Source organism: Acanthopagrus latus, chromosome 1 (assembly GCF_904848185.1).
Source record: "Acanthopagrus latus isolate v.2019 chromosome 1, fAcaLat1.1, whole genome shotgun sequence".
Lineage (NCBI taxonomy): Eukaryota > Metazoa > Chordata > Actinopteri > Spariformes > Sparidae > Acanthopagrus > Acanthopagrus latus.
In genome coordinates this window covers 2,977,702-2,995,182 of record NC_051039.1, presented here as the reverse complement: position 1 = coordinate 2,995,182, position 17,481 = coordinate 2,977,702, and the positions used below count along the sequence as shown (strand labels likewise).

The 17,481-nt window shown below is 40.0% G+C and overlaps 2 protein-coding genes across 2 annotated transcripts in view; both read right to left on the bottom strand.

Annotated features, from left to right (window-relative positions):
- The window catches only part of LOC119018895 (B-cell receptor CD22-like), a 40,240-nt gene extending 23,099 nt beyond the window's left edge, over nt 1-17,141 (bottom strand). The window contains exons 1-10 of the mRNA XM_037096908.1: nt 17,111-17,141; nt 16,911-17,001; nt 15,973-16,014; nt 15,642-15,875; nt 14,521-14,874; nt 13,731-13,946; nt 13,245-13,508; nt 12,479-12,736; nt 11,475-11,735; nt 10,923-11,183 (exon numbers count right to left, since the gene is read on the bottom strand). Coding sequence (XP_036952803.1) covers nt 10,923-11,183; nt 11,475-11,735; nt 12,479-12,736; nt 13,245-13,508; nt 13,731-13,946; nt 14,521-14,874; nt 15,642-15,875; nt 15,973-16,014; nt 16,911-16,962 — 1,942 coding nt within the window. The 5' untranslated portion in view covers nt 16,963-17,001; nt 17,111-17,141. The remainder of the gene's footprint in view (nt 1-10,922; nt 11,184-11,474; nt 11,736-12,478; nt 12,737-13,244; nt 13,509-13,730; nt 13,947-14,520; nt 14,875-15,641; nt 15,876-15,972; nt 16,015-16,910; nt 17,002-17,110) is intronic.
- On the bottom strand, nt 46-5,632 carry LOC119019190 (B-cell receptor CD22-like). Its single transcript, XM_037097551.1, has 6 exons — nt 5,555-5,632; nt 3,925-4,281; nt 3,466-3,693; nt 2,203-2,469; nt 1,680-1,866; nt 46-1,583 (listed from the first exon to the last, which is right to left on the bottom strand). Exons 1-6 carry the CDS (start codon nt 5,595-5,597, stop codon nt 1,562-1,564), a joined length of 1,104 nt encoding a protein of 367 aa, XP_036953446.1. The 5' UTR covers nt 5,598-5,632; the 3' UTR covers nt 46-1,561.
- Nucleotides 17,142-17,481: the final 340 nt, after the last annotated feature.

Here is a 17,481-nt window from a genome sequence, read left to right as displayed (position 1 = left end):
GCCTAAACGAAGACATTAATCAGAGTGTGGGAGGAATAGTTAAAACAAAAACTGTGTGAATGTTGTGGTGCAAGGTGTTTTCTTTTCAGTTAAGGCGAGACAGCTTTATCATATCAAACAGTACCTTGCAGTTTCAGGGCGATCATCAAAGTTTATTACATTCACTGTCTTTAATGGACAAATAATGAGAAAGTGAGAAACAAGTCAGAGAAAACAAACTGATTCATATTTCATTTGTGTCCATTATTGCTGAATAAAACCTTTATTCTGAAGACTAAATACAATAAGTGTTCAGTTTAAAAGTTTAAAGCTGAAATCCAAAACTTTCTGCACACTGTCGCCCTCTGCAGCACAGAGAGGGAACTGACATGATGCTCAAACTACAGAGTTGCTGTTGGAAGCTGGATGTTTATTTCAATCAGCCACTGCAGAACTTTGAACATTTTACAGCCACAGAGTTTAAAAGACCTGGGTCTGATTCCAGTCTATTAAAATGCTGTGAAATGCTGTGAAAATATTGCTTACAGTTGGAAAGTGATTTTCTTATGGTGGGATCAGACTACACCAATTCAGGCAGATTTTCACACGATTTGTCGTGGCCAAGAAGTTTCCAGGGCCAGAACCAATTATAAACATCGGGAATGACAAACAGACCTGTGGTAGGCTATAACAACTTTTTGATGTTTCCTCGAGGGACAACTATAACAGAATCAATAAAGAAAAATGTTGTTAAGAAATAGCAGAGGCACTCACAGCAACCAGGTGACTAACTTGCTTGTTAGCTATGCTAGCTTCGTTAGCCATGATTGACAATTTCCTGTCCCACCTCCCTGATGACGTATGAACTTGCAGTGATTGCTCAGGGCTGCACTCACGAGTGTTGCCCATCTCCCAACCAAGACACGGCACAAATTGATGCCACTGTGAATGCTTAATCTGATACCATGTATGACATAAATATCATCTAATCTGTTCCCAGCATTAGCTTTCTCCACCAGGGCAGGTCTGAAAGGGCAACTTGTTATATCTAAACCTAAAAAAGCATTTTGTGGCACAGGTAAACTTAAAGCTGCATGCTTCTCAAAATTTCTGCTCAGGATCAGACTCCAGCTGATGAGGAAAGATGAGATGAGAGTCAAAGGCCTCATAAATATAAAGTGAAGACAAATTATAACTCTTTGGTAAAGTAAGTTCTATCTAGGTGGCTGGGTTGGGGGAGAGCTCCTGCCTCAAGTGGAGGAGTTTAAGTATCTTAAAGGTCTTGTTCACGAGTGAGGGAAGGATGCAGCGCGAGAATGACAGGTGGATTGGGGCAGCAGCTGCAGTAATGCAGTCGTTGTGTCTGTCTGTCATGGTGAAGAGAGAGCTGAGCCGAAAGGCAAAGTGTCCGGGGAGAGGGAAGTCTGGGTGTCACTGCTCAGGCAGCTGCCCCCGCGACCCGGCCCCGGATAAGTGGAAGAAGATGGATGGATGGATGGATGGATGGATGGATGGAAGTTCTGTCACTGTGTCCCGATCATCTCCACAGCCTCTACGGGTTCATTTGGTTCAGTGGAGGAGCTCAGAACTTTCTTCTTCTGATACTGAAAAATACAAACAAAAAGAAAGTTTATCTCAAACTATTAAAGGAAGTATTCAAAGTACAAGATCAGGGATGGAGCTGATGTGTGTAGTTTCACCTCATCCACAGACGGAATAGAAGCAGAGGAATAGGCATCAAAGGCACCAGAGTCAACCTGATGATATTTATTATCATTGTTGAGTTGAAGTTGAGGTTAGCATCACTGCTACAGGTCAGATTCAGTGAACTGCCCTCCACTATCTCAGCAGAGGGACAAACTGACACAGAGGGAAGTCTTGGAGCATCTGGAGAAGGAAAGAGAAGCTGTGAAATTACTGCTGGTGAGTAAGAGGGAATTGTAGATCTAGTATTCAAAGTAGTCAAAGTAACTTGTTGTCCACCTCCGATTGTAGCCATGAGCTACAGTCAGGACATCAATCTGGAGAATATTTCATCGGAGACACATCTCTGCTATCAGACATTCTCCACCAGTACTGAACTTGAAGTACTGGTGACACAGTCAATCACCAAACCCTCCTCTCCACTTTGGGAGGTGTTGAGGTTATACTGCAGTAGCATATGACATCATCATGAAATTTTGTAAAAACTCGACAGATTATGTTGATCTTTGTTTCACTCACATGTCACATTAATAGAGACATATTTAAACGTCCTCCCCAGCTCATTCTCAGCTGTGCAGTAATACTCTCCAGAGTCAGAGGACTGGATGGAGCTGAAGACAAGCTGTGGATCTTTACTGAGAGGTTGAAGGTCTGGACCTCCATTTTCCTTGTACCAGGTGTAATTAGCTGCTGGGTTAGCATCACTGCTACAGGTCAGAGTCACTGAACCGCCCTCCACTATCTCACCAGAGGGACTCACTGACACAAAAAGGAACTTTGGAGAATCTGGAGAAGATGAACATGTGTTACTGAAACATACAATATGTCATTTAGGGGCTCCTAAGACATTTGCAGTGCTACAGTACACTCAGACCAGTGAAACAGCGCAGGCATGTGCAAATGTGGAGTCTCCCCTCCGTGGTCCGTGTGTGTGACGTGTTGGGAACCCCTGCTGATCAGTTTGCCAAAAGGTGATGGTGCTATGTTGTTATGCTACTAGTGTAGTGTCTGTGTGTTTCTTACACATCCTGAGCTCTAAGACAATAGAGAATAGTGATTTTTATAGTTATATAGTTTAGGAATGCGACACTGCAAAGGTCCACATGCCCAGGAGCCGTTAATCAGCTCTGGAGTGTTCTTAGAGATAAGCTACAGGAAGGGGCCCACACCAGAGGTTTGGAGCTGACTAAACGTATACATTGTCACTTAAGTGTAGAGTTATTACAGTACAAGAGTTATTTCAGAGGGGGTGAGAGGCAGACCCATCCTTCTTTTCTCCCACGGGATAGATGAACCTTTTATGTACCAAAATGATGGATTAGCAGAGGTAGGCAGGTATGGACAATAGTCTCTAAAAAAAAACCCAACACCAGAGAAAGGGTGGTGGTTATTGGTAGATTTCCTAAGCTCGAAGGCTCGATAGGATTTCTGATAGAGTTTGGCAGTACTTAGCCACAGATTTGTGCGGCCGCACTCTGTTCAGCCGTGGGCTTAAGATCTGTTTCAATAAAAATTGCATTTCATCCTTCCACCCAGCCTTGCCTCCACAGAATTCTTTTATCAACATACTGCACGCCGACACCTTTGATGAAGCGAGCCCAGAGACGACACTAGCATGATGGTCTTATTAGTGACAGTAGAAATACAAAATAATACCAGGATGTGAGGCAGATTATTACTGTATGTTTTAAACTGGGGCACAAGACCTTACAGAGTGATCACAAGTGAAACATAGCACTACACAAATAAATGTGCTCCCTGCATTTAGTGGAATAAACTCACACACTGAAGGAGAGGGTGATTCCTCATGTCCTTCCAAAGCACAAGAGATGATGTCTCTAGCATAAACTCGGCCTTTATAAGATGATGTCTTCAACCCCAACATCTTCTTTCCATTCTTGAACCAGACGTAGGAAAGACGACCAGCTGGACTGCAGCTGCTGTGACACTTCAGCTCTGCCTTGGTATAATACTGATTAACTGTTATTCTGGTCACCTGCACCTGCAGAGCTGGATATGAGAACAAGAAACAATATTATCATCACTGGTTCTAACAGAAATCACTGATAGATGTACACACAAACAACACAACAGTTACAATTCCTACAACTAGCAGTGAACATTAGTGCCAACACAACAGTAATTATTACACAAACTCATGATGATCCATCATTTTCAACATCTTCACTGTTTCTAAATGTACTATGTTGATGTTTTACATCAGTGTGTGTTCATCAGTACCTGTGACCCTCAAAGTGACTCCAGGTGAACCAGTATATCTCCAATCTGGTTGGTTTGTTCTGAACCTGAACTTGTACTCAGCTGAGTTGCTCTCTCTCAGGTCTCTGATTCTCAGACTGCAGCTCTTCTCATAACAACTGTACTCAACACGATCTTGATAATCTGAGTCGGTTCTCAGATCCACAGGTTGATTTCCACTCAGTTTAGTAAACCAGAATGTTTCTTTAACTTCAGTATCGCCACCATCTATTCCTGATGGGTATCTGTAGGTGCAGTTTATTTCCACTGTTGATCCTTTTGAGGCACAGATCTCAGTAGAGCTGTAAGTCACTCCCCAGTCATCCTGACCCTGTATCACTGTAACACAGAGAACATCAGAGAACACAATCAGACTCAAAACAGCTGTAGACGTCATTTGTAGCAGAGGAGCTTCTAATTTAGCTCTTATTAACAACTTGTCTGAAACTACTTTCTCTACCTTTTACATTAAAAACACAACATGACGTTCACATCCACCAGACACAATAAAACATGTTCAATAGAAGTTATTAAAAGTGTACCAGGTACTCGATGTTTAGAACTGAATCAGGAAAATTCATTAATTAATAAAATGTTTTGGTTCGGGGGAATGTAGCCAAACTTTAAGCAAAGTCAAGAATATTTTGCAGCAGTCTGGTATCTTAACTAGATCTAACTGAGCTGAAGACATTCTGTATCACACATTTCACTTGTAGTTTCTGATTTTTTTTCTTTTATGAGTGATGAGTGTATATTGTAAATCAAGTTTAAAAGTTATTTCTGGTTTATACCAAAGTTAACAGATCATGGAAAAATTGACAACTCAATCAGTTTTACAGGAAAATTTAAAATGCAAAGGAAAATCAAAGATGTGCACATCTTCCATTAATCTCTGTGTTAAAGTGTCAATACACTGCTGCTCTTTCACTGCATCCTCTGTGTGACGTCCTGCCTCAGTGCTCTCAGAGAAGCGCCTATAATAAGGGTGTGATGTATGAAAAAAAAAGTGTCTGTTGCTTATCTTCCTGTGCTCAGGCTGCTGCAGTGTGAATGACAACTGTAGAGAAAAGCAAGCAGCCCCTCCACTTTACACGCTCATATTAAATTCCATTCTTTATACAAAAATGTGCATTTGTGTGACTTGTACTTGTTATTCATTTTGTGACTCTAACAGTATTTAATATCTTGTGACGTGCAAGACATGATACAGACTCATGTTATTATACTATTAGAGCACATCGACCCGCCTCTAACACCTACGAACGCAGGCTCAAGTTGAGTATGGAGGAAGTCTGAACGGTGGAAGAAGTTCCACAGGGCGATTCATTTCTTTGTTAATGTACAGTATGTACTGTCCCTGTACATCCACACAAACACAGCTTTACTGCTCTAACTGTGCAGTTCATAAAGTTTAAGGTACAAGTGTAAACAGATGTCTCAGGTGTAAAAACAGACCCAGCTCTGTGTTGGTCTTCCTGTAAAGATTTGAATATAATGAAAGACGAATGGATGTCTGGTGTATCAGGGATCATATCACACTGTACAACATATCATCTTTACTGTGAACACACCATACTAACTGTCTTACAGTATAAATGTAGACATACAGTACCTTGTACAGAGAGAAGGACGACCACAAATCCACTTGAACTCATAACTTCTCTTCACATCTGTTACATCAGCAGGTTGATTACATACACGAGAAGTACTGAATGTCAGTTCATCTCACCAAACACTTCTACATAAAGAGGGTGGATGTGGTCACGAGAGGATGTCAATCTGTGGTTGGTTCATTTGTCCTAAACACACACTGAGGTGTTAAATGGTGGGCTTCCTGCACACTCTCGCAACTGCACACCACAGTTGCCTAGCCCACTGACACCAGCAGCACTTTAGGTCACCCGGCCTAAGTGGCAAGTAAGATCAGATGTGGACCTTCACATGCGGGTAAGGAGGTGGGGGAGAAAGTGCAACACAAAAACAGAACACAAACAAACCCCACAACACTGAGGCTGTAACATGTATGATAAGACAAATGCCTGTAAACCCTCAAGATGTGATCGGAAGGTCACTGGTTCAAATCCCAGCTCCAGGCAGGGCTGAGCTGCATGTCGAAGTGTCCTTGAGCGAGACACTGAACCCCACATTGCTCACTAGTGAGGGCCCTGCGATGAGCTGGCGACTTATCCAGGGAGTACCCTGCCCTCGCCCTGAGACAAGGCTGGGATTGGCTCCAGCAGCAACACCCCGTGACCCCATGGAAAGGGATAAGCGGTTTGGACAATGACATGACTTTGATTAAATTAAAGAAACACAAACCTGAAATTCATCAGATTGTGTGTGAGCTCATATTTGGATGGTAAACTGGATGTGATGTGGAGCAACAATACTGAGAACCCAAACATATAACAATCAAGAGGCGAGCTTCAATAACAAGCCATGATGGGCTGAAGGCAACGAGACTGGCGGCAGAGTTGGAAGCCCTCAGAAATCTGGAGACCAGGACTAGAGTCTGGTGTTTGGACAACAGCAGGAGAGCCAAACAGCTGGACATGAGAGCAGAAGGTTGGCAGCAGGGCACCAGGACTGGAAGCCAGAAACTTGGTGTAAAAGGTTTTGGTTGGGCTGCCAACAGAGTACCAGGGGCTTGAGAAGCATTGGCTGACCCAGGAACAGGAGCAGCATCTGCAGCAGAGACTGGGGTCCACTGGGTAACAGACCTCTATGGTGCATAACAGTTGGACCTCCACAGCACTGGGTAGCTGGTGGTTAGCTAAGACAGGAGCTGGTACAGTTGAGAGGCAAGCAGATCTGCAAAAGTGGAGCTTTACTAACAAAGCTGAGGTCTAAATACAAAAATCAGAAAATACAAAAGGAAAATTCAGAGGGCAACAGAAACATAATGGGCAAAAGAAAAAATACAAAAATCAAATGAAGTACAAGCCAAGGAAGTGCTGGGAACACATGCAGGATTTAAAGCTGAAATCCAAAACTTTCTGCACACTGTCGCCCTCTGCAGCACAGACAGGGAACTGCACTCATGTTCAAACTACAGAGTTGTTGTTGGAAGCTGGATGTTTATTTCAATCAGCCACTGCAGAACTTTGAACATGTTACAGCTACAGAGTGTGACAGAGCTGGGCTCATGTTACATGTCAGTGTGTTTAATATATAATGTACATGCTGTGAGATACTGTGCTTCCTGTTCCACATGTCTTTCTCTGCCAGGACAGCTGTGATGTGACAGGGCTTTTCTTATCTCTTAAAAGCAGTTTTCCACATTAAAAACAGCATTTTGCATTCTTAACATATGTGATGTATCTGCACAGGTAAAAAAAATAAATAAATAAAGCTGCATGCTACTCAGATATTCTTCTACATGCTGCAGTGATGCTGTTCAAGGCTGAGATGTATAATCAGGACTCAACTCAAACACGTCCAGTTGTCAAGCTATGTCCCAAAATGATCAAGTGCATTTGATATCACAACATAACACAACAACTAAATGATGTGATGAAGCTTCTGTTTAATCAGACCTGAATGTATTCAATAACAAAAGGCTGAAAATATTAAAGAAAGAACAAAAAATAATGTTTTGGTCGTTCAGCCAACATATGAGTTTTTCTTTGAGTCTTACTTGCTATTTTCCATGCAGGATGATGAAAATGTGACAAATGCAAACACAGTTCTCAAAGTAGATGAATACAGTCAACATTACAGACAGTTAATAATAATGAGCTGAGATTTCAATGCAGTAAAAATACAAATTCAGAAAATGAGCAGGTGAATACATACAAAGGATATTTGACCTTGATGATATAAACAGTTGTGATCATTAAAATAGTTTAAAAAAAACAAACAATCTGCTGTGGACACTGCCACCTTTCTCACCTTTGACGGAGCGCAGGCTGGAGCCTATGTTAGCTACGCTACACTCTGGACAAGTCGCCAGTTCATTTAAAAAAAAAAAAAGTCACCAGTTCATTGTGGAGCGACGGTTCATGTGACTAATTTAGGGGCTACTACAGTGACTGTGTGTTTCACATATATCACTGTCGGACAGTGCTCCAGTATGCACCCATTCAGAGGCTGCATTGAATTGTATTATGACATGTTCAACTTCTACTCAGTAATTATGAACATCTGACGAATGTCAGTTACGTTTTCATGATGTGTTCAATGTGGTCTGTTAGTGGGACATTTGAATAGCATAAATACAAAAAAGTTAAATGTTCAAAGATTTGTTGTTGTTGTTTGTTTTCATAGCAATATAAGATAAAAGACACCATAATAGCTGACAAAAACAAAGTAAAAAAGACTATTTAGAATTTTGGACAGTTTACACTGACTTTTGAATGGTTTAAAAATATTTTTTGCCTGGGAAAGTGAAGCTGTCCACCTAGAGCTATGGTACTAACAAGCCCATTTAGATTTTGTCCAAGAATAGGTTAGTTCTGCTTCAGTTCTTCCATGAAACATAACATTTAATGTTTACAATATATATATAATGGAACAATAAACCTTAATGCTCTGCTGCTCCAGAATCAGCAGTGGCTGCTTCATCTGAGTTTGACCCCACAGCAGATTTACCAGCCTAATTCTGATCACACTTAAGCCTTAGAAGATGGAGGCCATGACATTTTGGCTGTAGCTCAGTGGGTAGAGCTGGTGGTAATGATTGGAAGGTCGCTGGTTTGAATCCGGAATTCTGCCCCATTACAAGCTGCAGTTTTCTTGGCGGAGCTCCAGACACTGAAATTCAGAGCTGTGTGCAGCGTAAGTGATGAATAAAAAATGAATAATCCTCTGATCAAACTTGTGGATGTTGATCTGAATTTACCATTATAAGAATATTATCCAGTGATTAACCAGTGATATCAAGCCAACATACAGTACTGTAAAAATATCATGAGGGGACTTGTTGTTCGAGCCCAGGATATCTCTCCCTCATCTCCAGCTCTTCATAGATATTGTCTTCAGTGGTGGAGCTCGCTGGAGTTTTCTTGTGCCTGTATTGAATCCAGCGACACAAAACAAATGACTTAAGAAGATGTGCTTCATAGTTACAAAAAAAAATATGAATGAGAACAAAATAGAAGAGCCAAAATTACAAGTGGTGCATCTTTTTAGTTTACCTTGAGCATAGAATTGTTAGAATCAGAGGAATCAGAATCAGGACCACCAGAGTCAACCTGATGATGTTGATTATGGTTGTTGAGTTCAAAACTGGAGATACTGTAAAGAGAGATTTGAATTCTGTTTTACTTGCATTAATGTAACAACAATATGGCCAAAACATCAAGAAGCGATCAAACAAAACTAATTTTCATATATTCCATCACGAACACAGTTGCACAGGATTGTTAAAACTTGTTCTGTTGGTTTGTTTCAAGTATAAGCAAGAAATAATCAATAAAAGATCAAATAGGAATAATAATAATAAACAACAATAAACACCAACCAAATATCATTAATTGTGTAACATCAATTATTTCACATTTTGAGATTTCTTCAATAAATATGTAGTTCCTCTATGTCTGTCTTGGATTTAAAAGTGCTATATGTAGTTTGGGGTTGAAAGTTTTAATCAGAATAGAACATCTTGCCTAATCAAAATCAAAGTAAACAGTATCAAGTAACAAGTATCTTTGTTTTCATGACTTAATAAACTGATCTTAAAGGAAAACATTAATTCACACTGTTTTACTTTGTTTACATGTGGTGGACCCCGCCAGCTTTCTAGCTTCAAGCAATATTCTGGGATCTTATTTTCCTTTCATAACAGTTAGTTTGTTTACTTATGGGAAAAAAACCCATTTTGTTTGTGTTGTTACCTCATTAATATTGTAAATATCTTCTCCAAAACTACATAGTGCCCCTTTTAAATTCAGGATATTTTTGGTCATATTGGAGAAATGTTTCATTATCTCTGCGTTGGACGTGAAGTGAGAAAGGTTAACTCTGTCTCTAACTGTACTCACAACTGCACAAGTTATGGTTTTCTGTCAATTAAAAATGATCAACAATAACATGGATGAATATGCACTCCCCTTAAATTTAGTGCACTGGTGTAGTTAATCTTTAAAATGTAACTCTAAGAATATATTTATATACTTAAATCCTAGATGAAGTAAATTAAGTTTCTTGTACTGACATTAGCATGTGCAGTCAAACTACTTCTGACAGGTAAAACATCATTTATTCTCCACTGAATTGGCCATATGCTGTATTGGTCCACACTTGGTCAGTAAAGAAAGTTAGTCCACTGTTTGCAATATTGACATGAATATGTGCATGCATGTGTGTGTGTGTGTGTGTGTGTGTGTGTGTGTGTGTGTGTGTGTGTGTGTGTGTGTGTGTGTGTGTGTGTAATTTACCTGTCACACCCAGATATAATGTAGATTTAAAATGTCCTCTTCTGTTCTGGACTTCACAGTAATAATTCCCACTGTGTTCAGCTCTGAAGTCAGTGATGGTGAAGATCTGTCCTGATGCTTTTGGTGAGTCTTCATTCTCCTTGTACCAGGTGTAATTAGCTGCTGGGTTAGCATCACTGCTACAGGTCAAAGTCACTGAACTGCCCTCCACTATCTCAGCAGAGGGACTCACTGACACAGAGGAGGTCTTTGGAGAATCTGAGGGACAACAATTAAAGCCCTCCATGCCATTAATATCTACATGCTCTATGGATGACACATGACAAATCCACCTGATTCACAGAGTTAATTAGAATAACCTGCCGCTAACAAAATAAGCCTTATAAAACCTGCTGACTGTGATAATCTGTAAAGACAACCTGATAGTCTACAGTGAACATTATACCTGGGTTTTCTTTATGTGCCACTTGTGTTAAATTGCTCTGGTTCATTACACCAAGTCTGCAGTTTTTCACAGAGTGAGCTACTCTCAAGCTTGATAGGGACATTTTTTCATTTAAACATACTAACAATGTGCCTCTAAGTTCAAGGTTTTATACTCACATTGGACGTCTATGAAGAGGAATGAAGAGTTGATTTCTCCATGCAGATTGTCAGACTTGCAGTAGTAGTTCCCTCTGTCCTCAGAGCTGATGGAGGAGAAATGATAGATGCCATCTTGTCCCTGAAACAACATCTGGTTCTCCTTGTACCAGGTGTAATTAGCTGCTGGGTTAGCATCACTGCTACAGGTCAGAGTCACTGAACTGCCCTCCACTATCTCAGCAGAGGGACTCACTGACACAGAGGGAAGTCTTGGACCATCTGAGGGACAACAATTAAAGCCCTCCATGCCATTAATATCTACATGCTCTATGGATGACACATGACAAGTCCACCTGATTGACAGGGTTAATTAGAATAACTTGCTGCTAATAAAATAAAACTTATAAATCTGTTGACAGTGATAATTGAAACTTACCAACTGTGGACCATGTCTGTAATTCTTCACAAAAGGAGCAATTCTCAAACTTAACAATTTGACTATTTATCTTTCATAACCACTAAGTTAAACTTACTAACAATGTGCCTCTTAGGTGAAGGTGTTGTACTCACACTGGACGTCCAAGAAGAGGAATGAAGAGTTGATCTCTCTATATTTGTTCTCAGACTTGCAGGAGTAGTTCCCTCTGTCCTCAGAGCTGATGGAGGAGAAATTATAGATGCCTTCTGGTCCTTGAATCAGTGTTTGGTTCTCCTTGTACCAGGTGTAATTAGCTGCTGGGTTAGCATCACTGCTACAGGTCAGAGTCACTGAACTGCCCTCCACTATCTCAGCAGAGGGACTCACTGACACAGAGGGAAGTCTTGGAACATCTGGAGGAGATAAAGTTCAAACCTCCATGATGTCAATATCATCATGTTATGGATGAACCAGCACAACAACAGTATGTATTAAATACATGCTCCACAAGAGTTTCAACACAACAAATCTCATTAAAGCAACAGAATATTAAGTCATCAATCTTTGCTTACTACATCTGAGTCTTTCTTGTCCACAGCTGTGCAAAAACTACAGGACAGGAAGCTCTTTTTATAATACACAAATATTAGATATGACCATGATGTGTTGAAATGTGCATTTATGAATTAGTAATCTTGTCATTATTGATCATGAGAAGCAGGAAACAATAGTTTTGTATCAGCTGAATCATATCGTGAGTCCAAACTTAATATCTCAACAATGATGACAAACTCTGTCCAAATAATATCTTAAAATAATGACAACATCTCATTAAATGATTTGGTTTTCCAAATAATGACCCAACATAATGACAAACTTTGTGTTGGTTCTGCTCAGCTTAGTCTCACTCACCTGCTCCTGTTACTTTAACATATATTAGGAAACAATGCATAGTCTTCTGATTGTTTTATAATGTGTTCATGGTCCCTACTGGATAAATCACAATAACTGCCAACAGTATAAACGCTAACACCCGTCGCTAAGATTGTGGTCAAAGTAAACATTATCTGATAAACATCAACATGTTCACATTGTCATTCTAAACCTGCTCTCATGCAGATTATAGCTTTTACGTTTTGATGAAATTTGAACTTACACTTGACATCTATGGATAGAGATGAAGACATGACACGTCCGTACTGATTCTCAGACTTGCAGTAGTAGGTTCCTCTGTCCTCTGAGCTGATGGAGGTGAAATGATAATTGCCAGGTCCTTGGAGCAACTGTTGGTTCTCCTTGTACCAGGTGTGAGTAGCTGCTGGGTTAGCATCACTGCTACAGGTGAGAGTCACTGAACTGCCCTCCACTATCTCACCTGAAGGACTCATTGATACGGAGGAGGTCTTTGGAGCATCTGGAGGAAATTTGTAAACATAAATTAACTATAACATACAGTTAAGGCTGCAGTCTCACAATTCCCGTTTCCTTTCCTCCTGCACTCACAGCATCTCAGAATAGCATCTTTTGCTTTCCACTACACAACAGTACTTACCTACCATGTTAAAAAACAGAAGTTGCAAATGTATGCACTTGTATGTTCGTATCTTTAGCACTTCAATCATAGCACTTATGCACTTAAAGTATCTTTGTTAAATAGCAGTTAGATCCTCAGATGAAGGCTTGACAATTGTTTCTATATTTGATTTCTGCTCCATCGAGGTGATATTGTTTGATCTACTCTTTGTGTGTTATTTGAATGTACAGTAAACACTTTTATGATTGATGATATTGTATTGTAGGTACACTGATTACACTGATTAAAGTCACTTTTTGATTGGGGTATTCTGACTGTTTCTATAACAAGGTTCACTGACAGTGTTAAGAGGCTTATTAATGAGACTTATTTGATCTGTTTCACTCACATTTCACATTGATAGATATGGAATTATGTGATCTCCCGAGTTTATTCTGAGCGGTGCAGCGGTACTCTGCAGAGCCAGAGGGCTGGATGTACCTCAACACAAGCTGTGCTCCATTACCCAGGAATGTTTGGTAGGAGTTTGCATATTTGTACCAGGAGTATTCAGCCGCTGGATTAGCATCACTGTTACAGGTCAGAGTCACTGAACTGCCCTCCATGATTTCTCCAGAGGGACTCGCCCACACTGAGGGATCCCTCGGAGTATCTGAAAGAGACGTTGTGATACGGCCCACATTAATTAAAATAAATGTGTACAGCGGAACAGTCTGCATTTAACTGTTCAATTATGTACTGGAGTGGGCAAGTGGTAATGTAAAAATGCACATTAAATGGTGTAATTAAAATCTACATGTCTTCAATAAAGGGTTTCTAAATAATACAAAATAATAAAATGATACTTTCTTTACTAGTGACTCAAACAACTCACACAATGAAGGTGAGCGATAATCCTCATATCTCTCCAAAGCACAGGAGATTGTGTCTCCAGGGTAAAAGTACCCTCTGTGTCTCGAGGATCCTGAAGTGATTTTATTCCCATTCTTAAAAAAGACATAAGAAGCCTCAGAGCAGCGGCTGTGACACGTCACTTCTGCCAACACATAAGATGTTTCAGTTGTTATTGTGGCCACCGTCAGCTCGAGATCTGGACATGAGAACAAAGCAGTCGTGTCACTGGTCAACATTTAACAAATCACAATCATAAATTCCCCCCAGTGAAACTCTGAGGAACACGACCACCTGAACTGATGACTAACAGCTCAGTCCACAGGATGAAATGTTGCCATTGTAGGTTTCTGCAAACCACAGATGCATTAAATGTTCATTTCATATCACCTTTTGTACGATACGTATATTTTTACATTCAGATCACTTGTGTATGTGCTGACTTTCCCATCAGGAGGAGGAGGGATTGTTTCAACTGACAAAACCGGCTAATTTTAGCGACCTTCAGAATATTTTGCAGCCAAAACATGATATTTTCTTAACCCCATCCAAGTGTTTTTGTTTGTTTGTTTGTTTGTTTGTTTTTACCTAATTAGGCCTTCTAATTTTTTAATATTTGAAATGTAAAGACATGTAAAGCTGCAACATATTAGTGGTTTGAAGAAACGTACTTTGAGAACATTTTTTCTGGCAATGTGCTGCAAATAATATAAAAATAACTTTGACAAACAAGTTTGTTTGAGTGCACTGTGTCAGTTTGTGTATGTCTGTACCTGTTACAGTCAGATATGTTCCAGGTAAAACGTTCTTCCATTTAAAGCTTCCTGTTTTGAATTTGAAGTCATACTGGTCTGCATCACTTTCTCTCAGGTTGCTGATTCGCAGATTGGAGCGTATTCCGTTAGATCGCTTTTCGTCAAAGACCTGAACACGACCTGCATACTGGGAATCTTTACGAATGTCTTCACGGTGTGAAGAATACGACCATCGGTGGCCGAACCAGAATCTTGACTCAAAGTCCTTCTCGTAAGCATTGTACAGACAATAAATGTTCACCGTTGAGCCTCTGGGAGCACAAGTGCTTCTGTAGCTGTACGTCACTCTGTTGCAAGTGTCAAGATATACACCTGAAAGATGAAAACAGTCTTGATGGTACAAGTTGCAGTCATTGCACAGTCAGTTAGTGAGTGGTGGAAAAAAGTTCTTATTTACATCATTAAACGTGCTCTTTGCACACATGTTGTGCACGTTCACACTTAACATGCTCTATGCTATCCTGCTCTGGGTGGACTTATTGTTTTTTACCCCTAACATTGTGCTAATGAGGCGTTGTGATTGAATCTCTCTCATCAGCTGAGCTTGTAGTCCAGCTTTGAACTGCTGTATCCTTTTGGAGACTATATATGAATTCATTGATAATAACTTATAATGATAAATTTGACTCTGAATGTTTTAGGTTGACTGTCACTTCATTAGGCTTTATCATCCACTGCTGGATTTCTAATGAATTGCAATAAACTTGAGCTTTAGGTCTTGATTACTGAACTCTGAAAAATATTACCATAGATTTTAATAGAACAAAGACAGAAGAGAGCTGCTCAGCATTGCTTCAGTGTATACAGGGTTTTGCGGCAGGTTTAATCAGTTCCCACTTCGTGGTCAGACTCACTGTAAATGGTCACAAAATAAATCTCGAGGATTGTGATTTGATTATGGGCCATTTTCTACCACGAAAATCTCTGTTCATTTACTTTTCCTTTCTTTTGGATGCTAAATCTCAATCTGAAAAGTAACTAATGCCTACACCTGTGAGCTACATACAGTCAACAATATCGCCGCCTGATATAAAGTGGAACAGAAGTATAAAAAAAGACTGGAATGGGAGTAAACGTACACACTATAGGAGACGGGTGATGCTCGTGTCCCATTATTGCGCAGGCACAGTTGTCTTCATCATAGAAGTAGTCTGAATAAGAAGAAGCTGTTTCTCCTGGAACGATCTCCTCGTTCTTGTACCATACGAAGCTCATGGATGGAGGCAGATACTGATCGCTGACACATTTGAGCTCTGCCCAGGTGCAACTATACACTGAGCACTCGGACGATGACTCCACCTTCACCCGGAGTCCTGAGTACAGGTACACATGAAACACAGTCAGTGAAGAGACACAGAGTAAACAAACATTTAAGTTAATTTTAAATACATGAGTATTCAAAACTTTTACCTATGGGTCGGTAGACTTGTGATGCGGTGATAAATCTCCCACCTGCTGAACATGAACATGTTGTCAGTGGTGTCAACATATGATGCTCAGATTCTCTGACGGCTTCACTGGAATAGAGCTTTACAAAATAAACTCATTAAGAAAAAAAAAAGGAAAAATACGTCCTCTGTCATTGAATGATTGAGCATCTTTGCTTGCAGTTAATCTCTATATGAGCTGAGACAGGATGTCACTCAGTCTGTAAGGTGAACAGTGAACAAACACAAATGCATTTGATCTGCGTATCAGCAGCAAGAGGGTTAAATATAATAAGAGACGAGTGAATGAGAAAATTAAAAGTGTGATTTTCTCAGTTTGTTTCCTCTCTGTTCACTCACACTGCAGAGAAATGCAGAACAGGCGTCGACATTTACGCCCTGCTGCTGTGTGACATTTCTGTAACTCGCATGTCTGTGAGAAGTGACACTCCACCCAAACTCTATGTTTAAAGTATAAAACACTTCTGTCCTCGAAACCTGAGAGGATGGCTTTAAAAATGTTTTATGTTGCTCTTTCTGCCGTCATCAGCACGAGTTCTGTTAATAACAAAGACAAGTTCGACTTAAAGAATCAAAATATCTACAATCTTTTAAAGTCTTCTAACTAAAGAGACATCTGAACACAGCTTCTGGCTCACATCCTCAAGTTCCTCTAACAAAGAGACGTCAGTGTAGCACTCGCTGAGAGACGTCACAGTAAAAAATGTTTGATGAGATAATTAATGAAATACTTGTTCTGACTCAGCCTCTCTAATTTCACACATATTCATTCATGAACTGTTAGTTTTGTGCTCGAAAGACAAACATGCTTTGCAGGTACGAATGAAGAAACTTTGTAGATGACTAACCTCCAGCTGATTTTTAAACAAGTGAAATATATAGAATATAAATATACAGTACCCAGTATGGAGAGAATGACGATACATCCTCTGGCTGCTGCTGTGAAACCCATGGTCAGCCTTCTTCACACACATTTAAACACACCAACTTGCTGTTTTGCAAAATGCGACAACATCACGCAGAACTAAATCTTTCATATTGTTACTGATGATCAAAGCTGAGACAAAACTGTGCATTAATTGTAAAGATGTTTAACTTACAGAGCGACTTGGGATGGCAGGCTGCTTGTTCCTCCTCATCACTTCTCAGAAGACCAACTTCTTCCGCATTTCTTTCCTCTAAATAAAGCGTTAGATGACGAATGTTTAAAGCGTAAACGTGTGAAAAAACAGAGACATTGACTGCTGCCTGCAGTGAAACTTCCACACCATACAAACCATTGAAAACGTATACATATGATACATTTTTTCCATGTAAAATGTGCTTTGTTGTACATTGTAATTCTGCTATTCTGTTTTTATTTGCACCTTGTAGCTCCGCAACTTTGTGATTTGTTGTTACTTTGTTTCTGCACTGTAATTGTACCACAGATACATTTTGTCCACTCTGTCATCCTTTTTTTTTCCTGGTA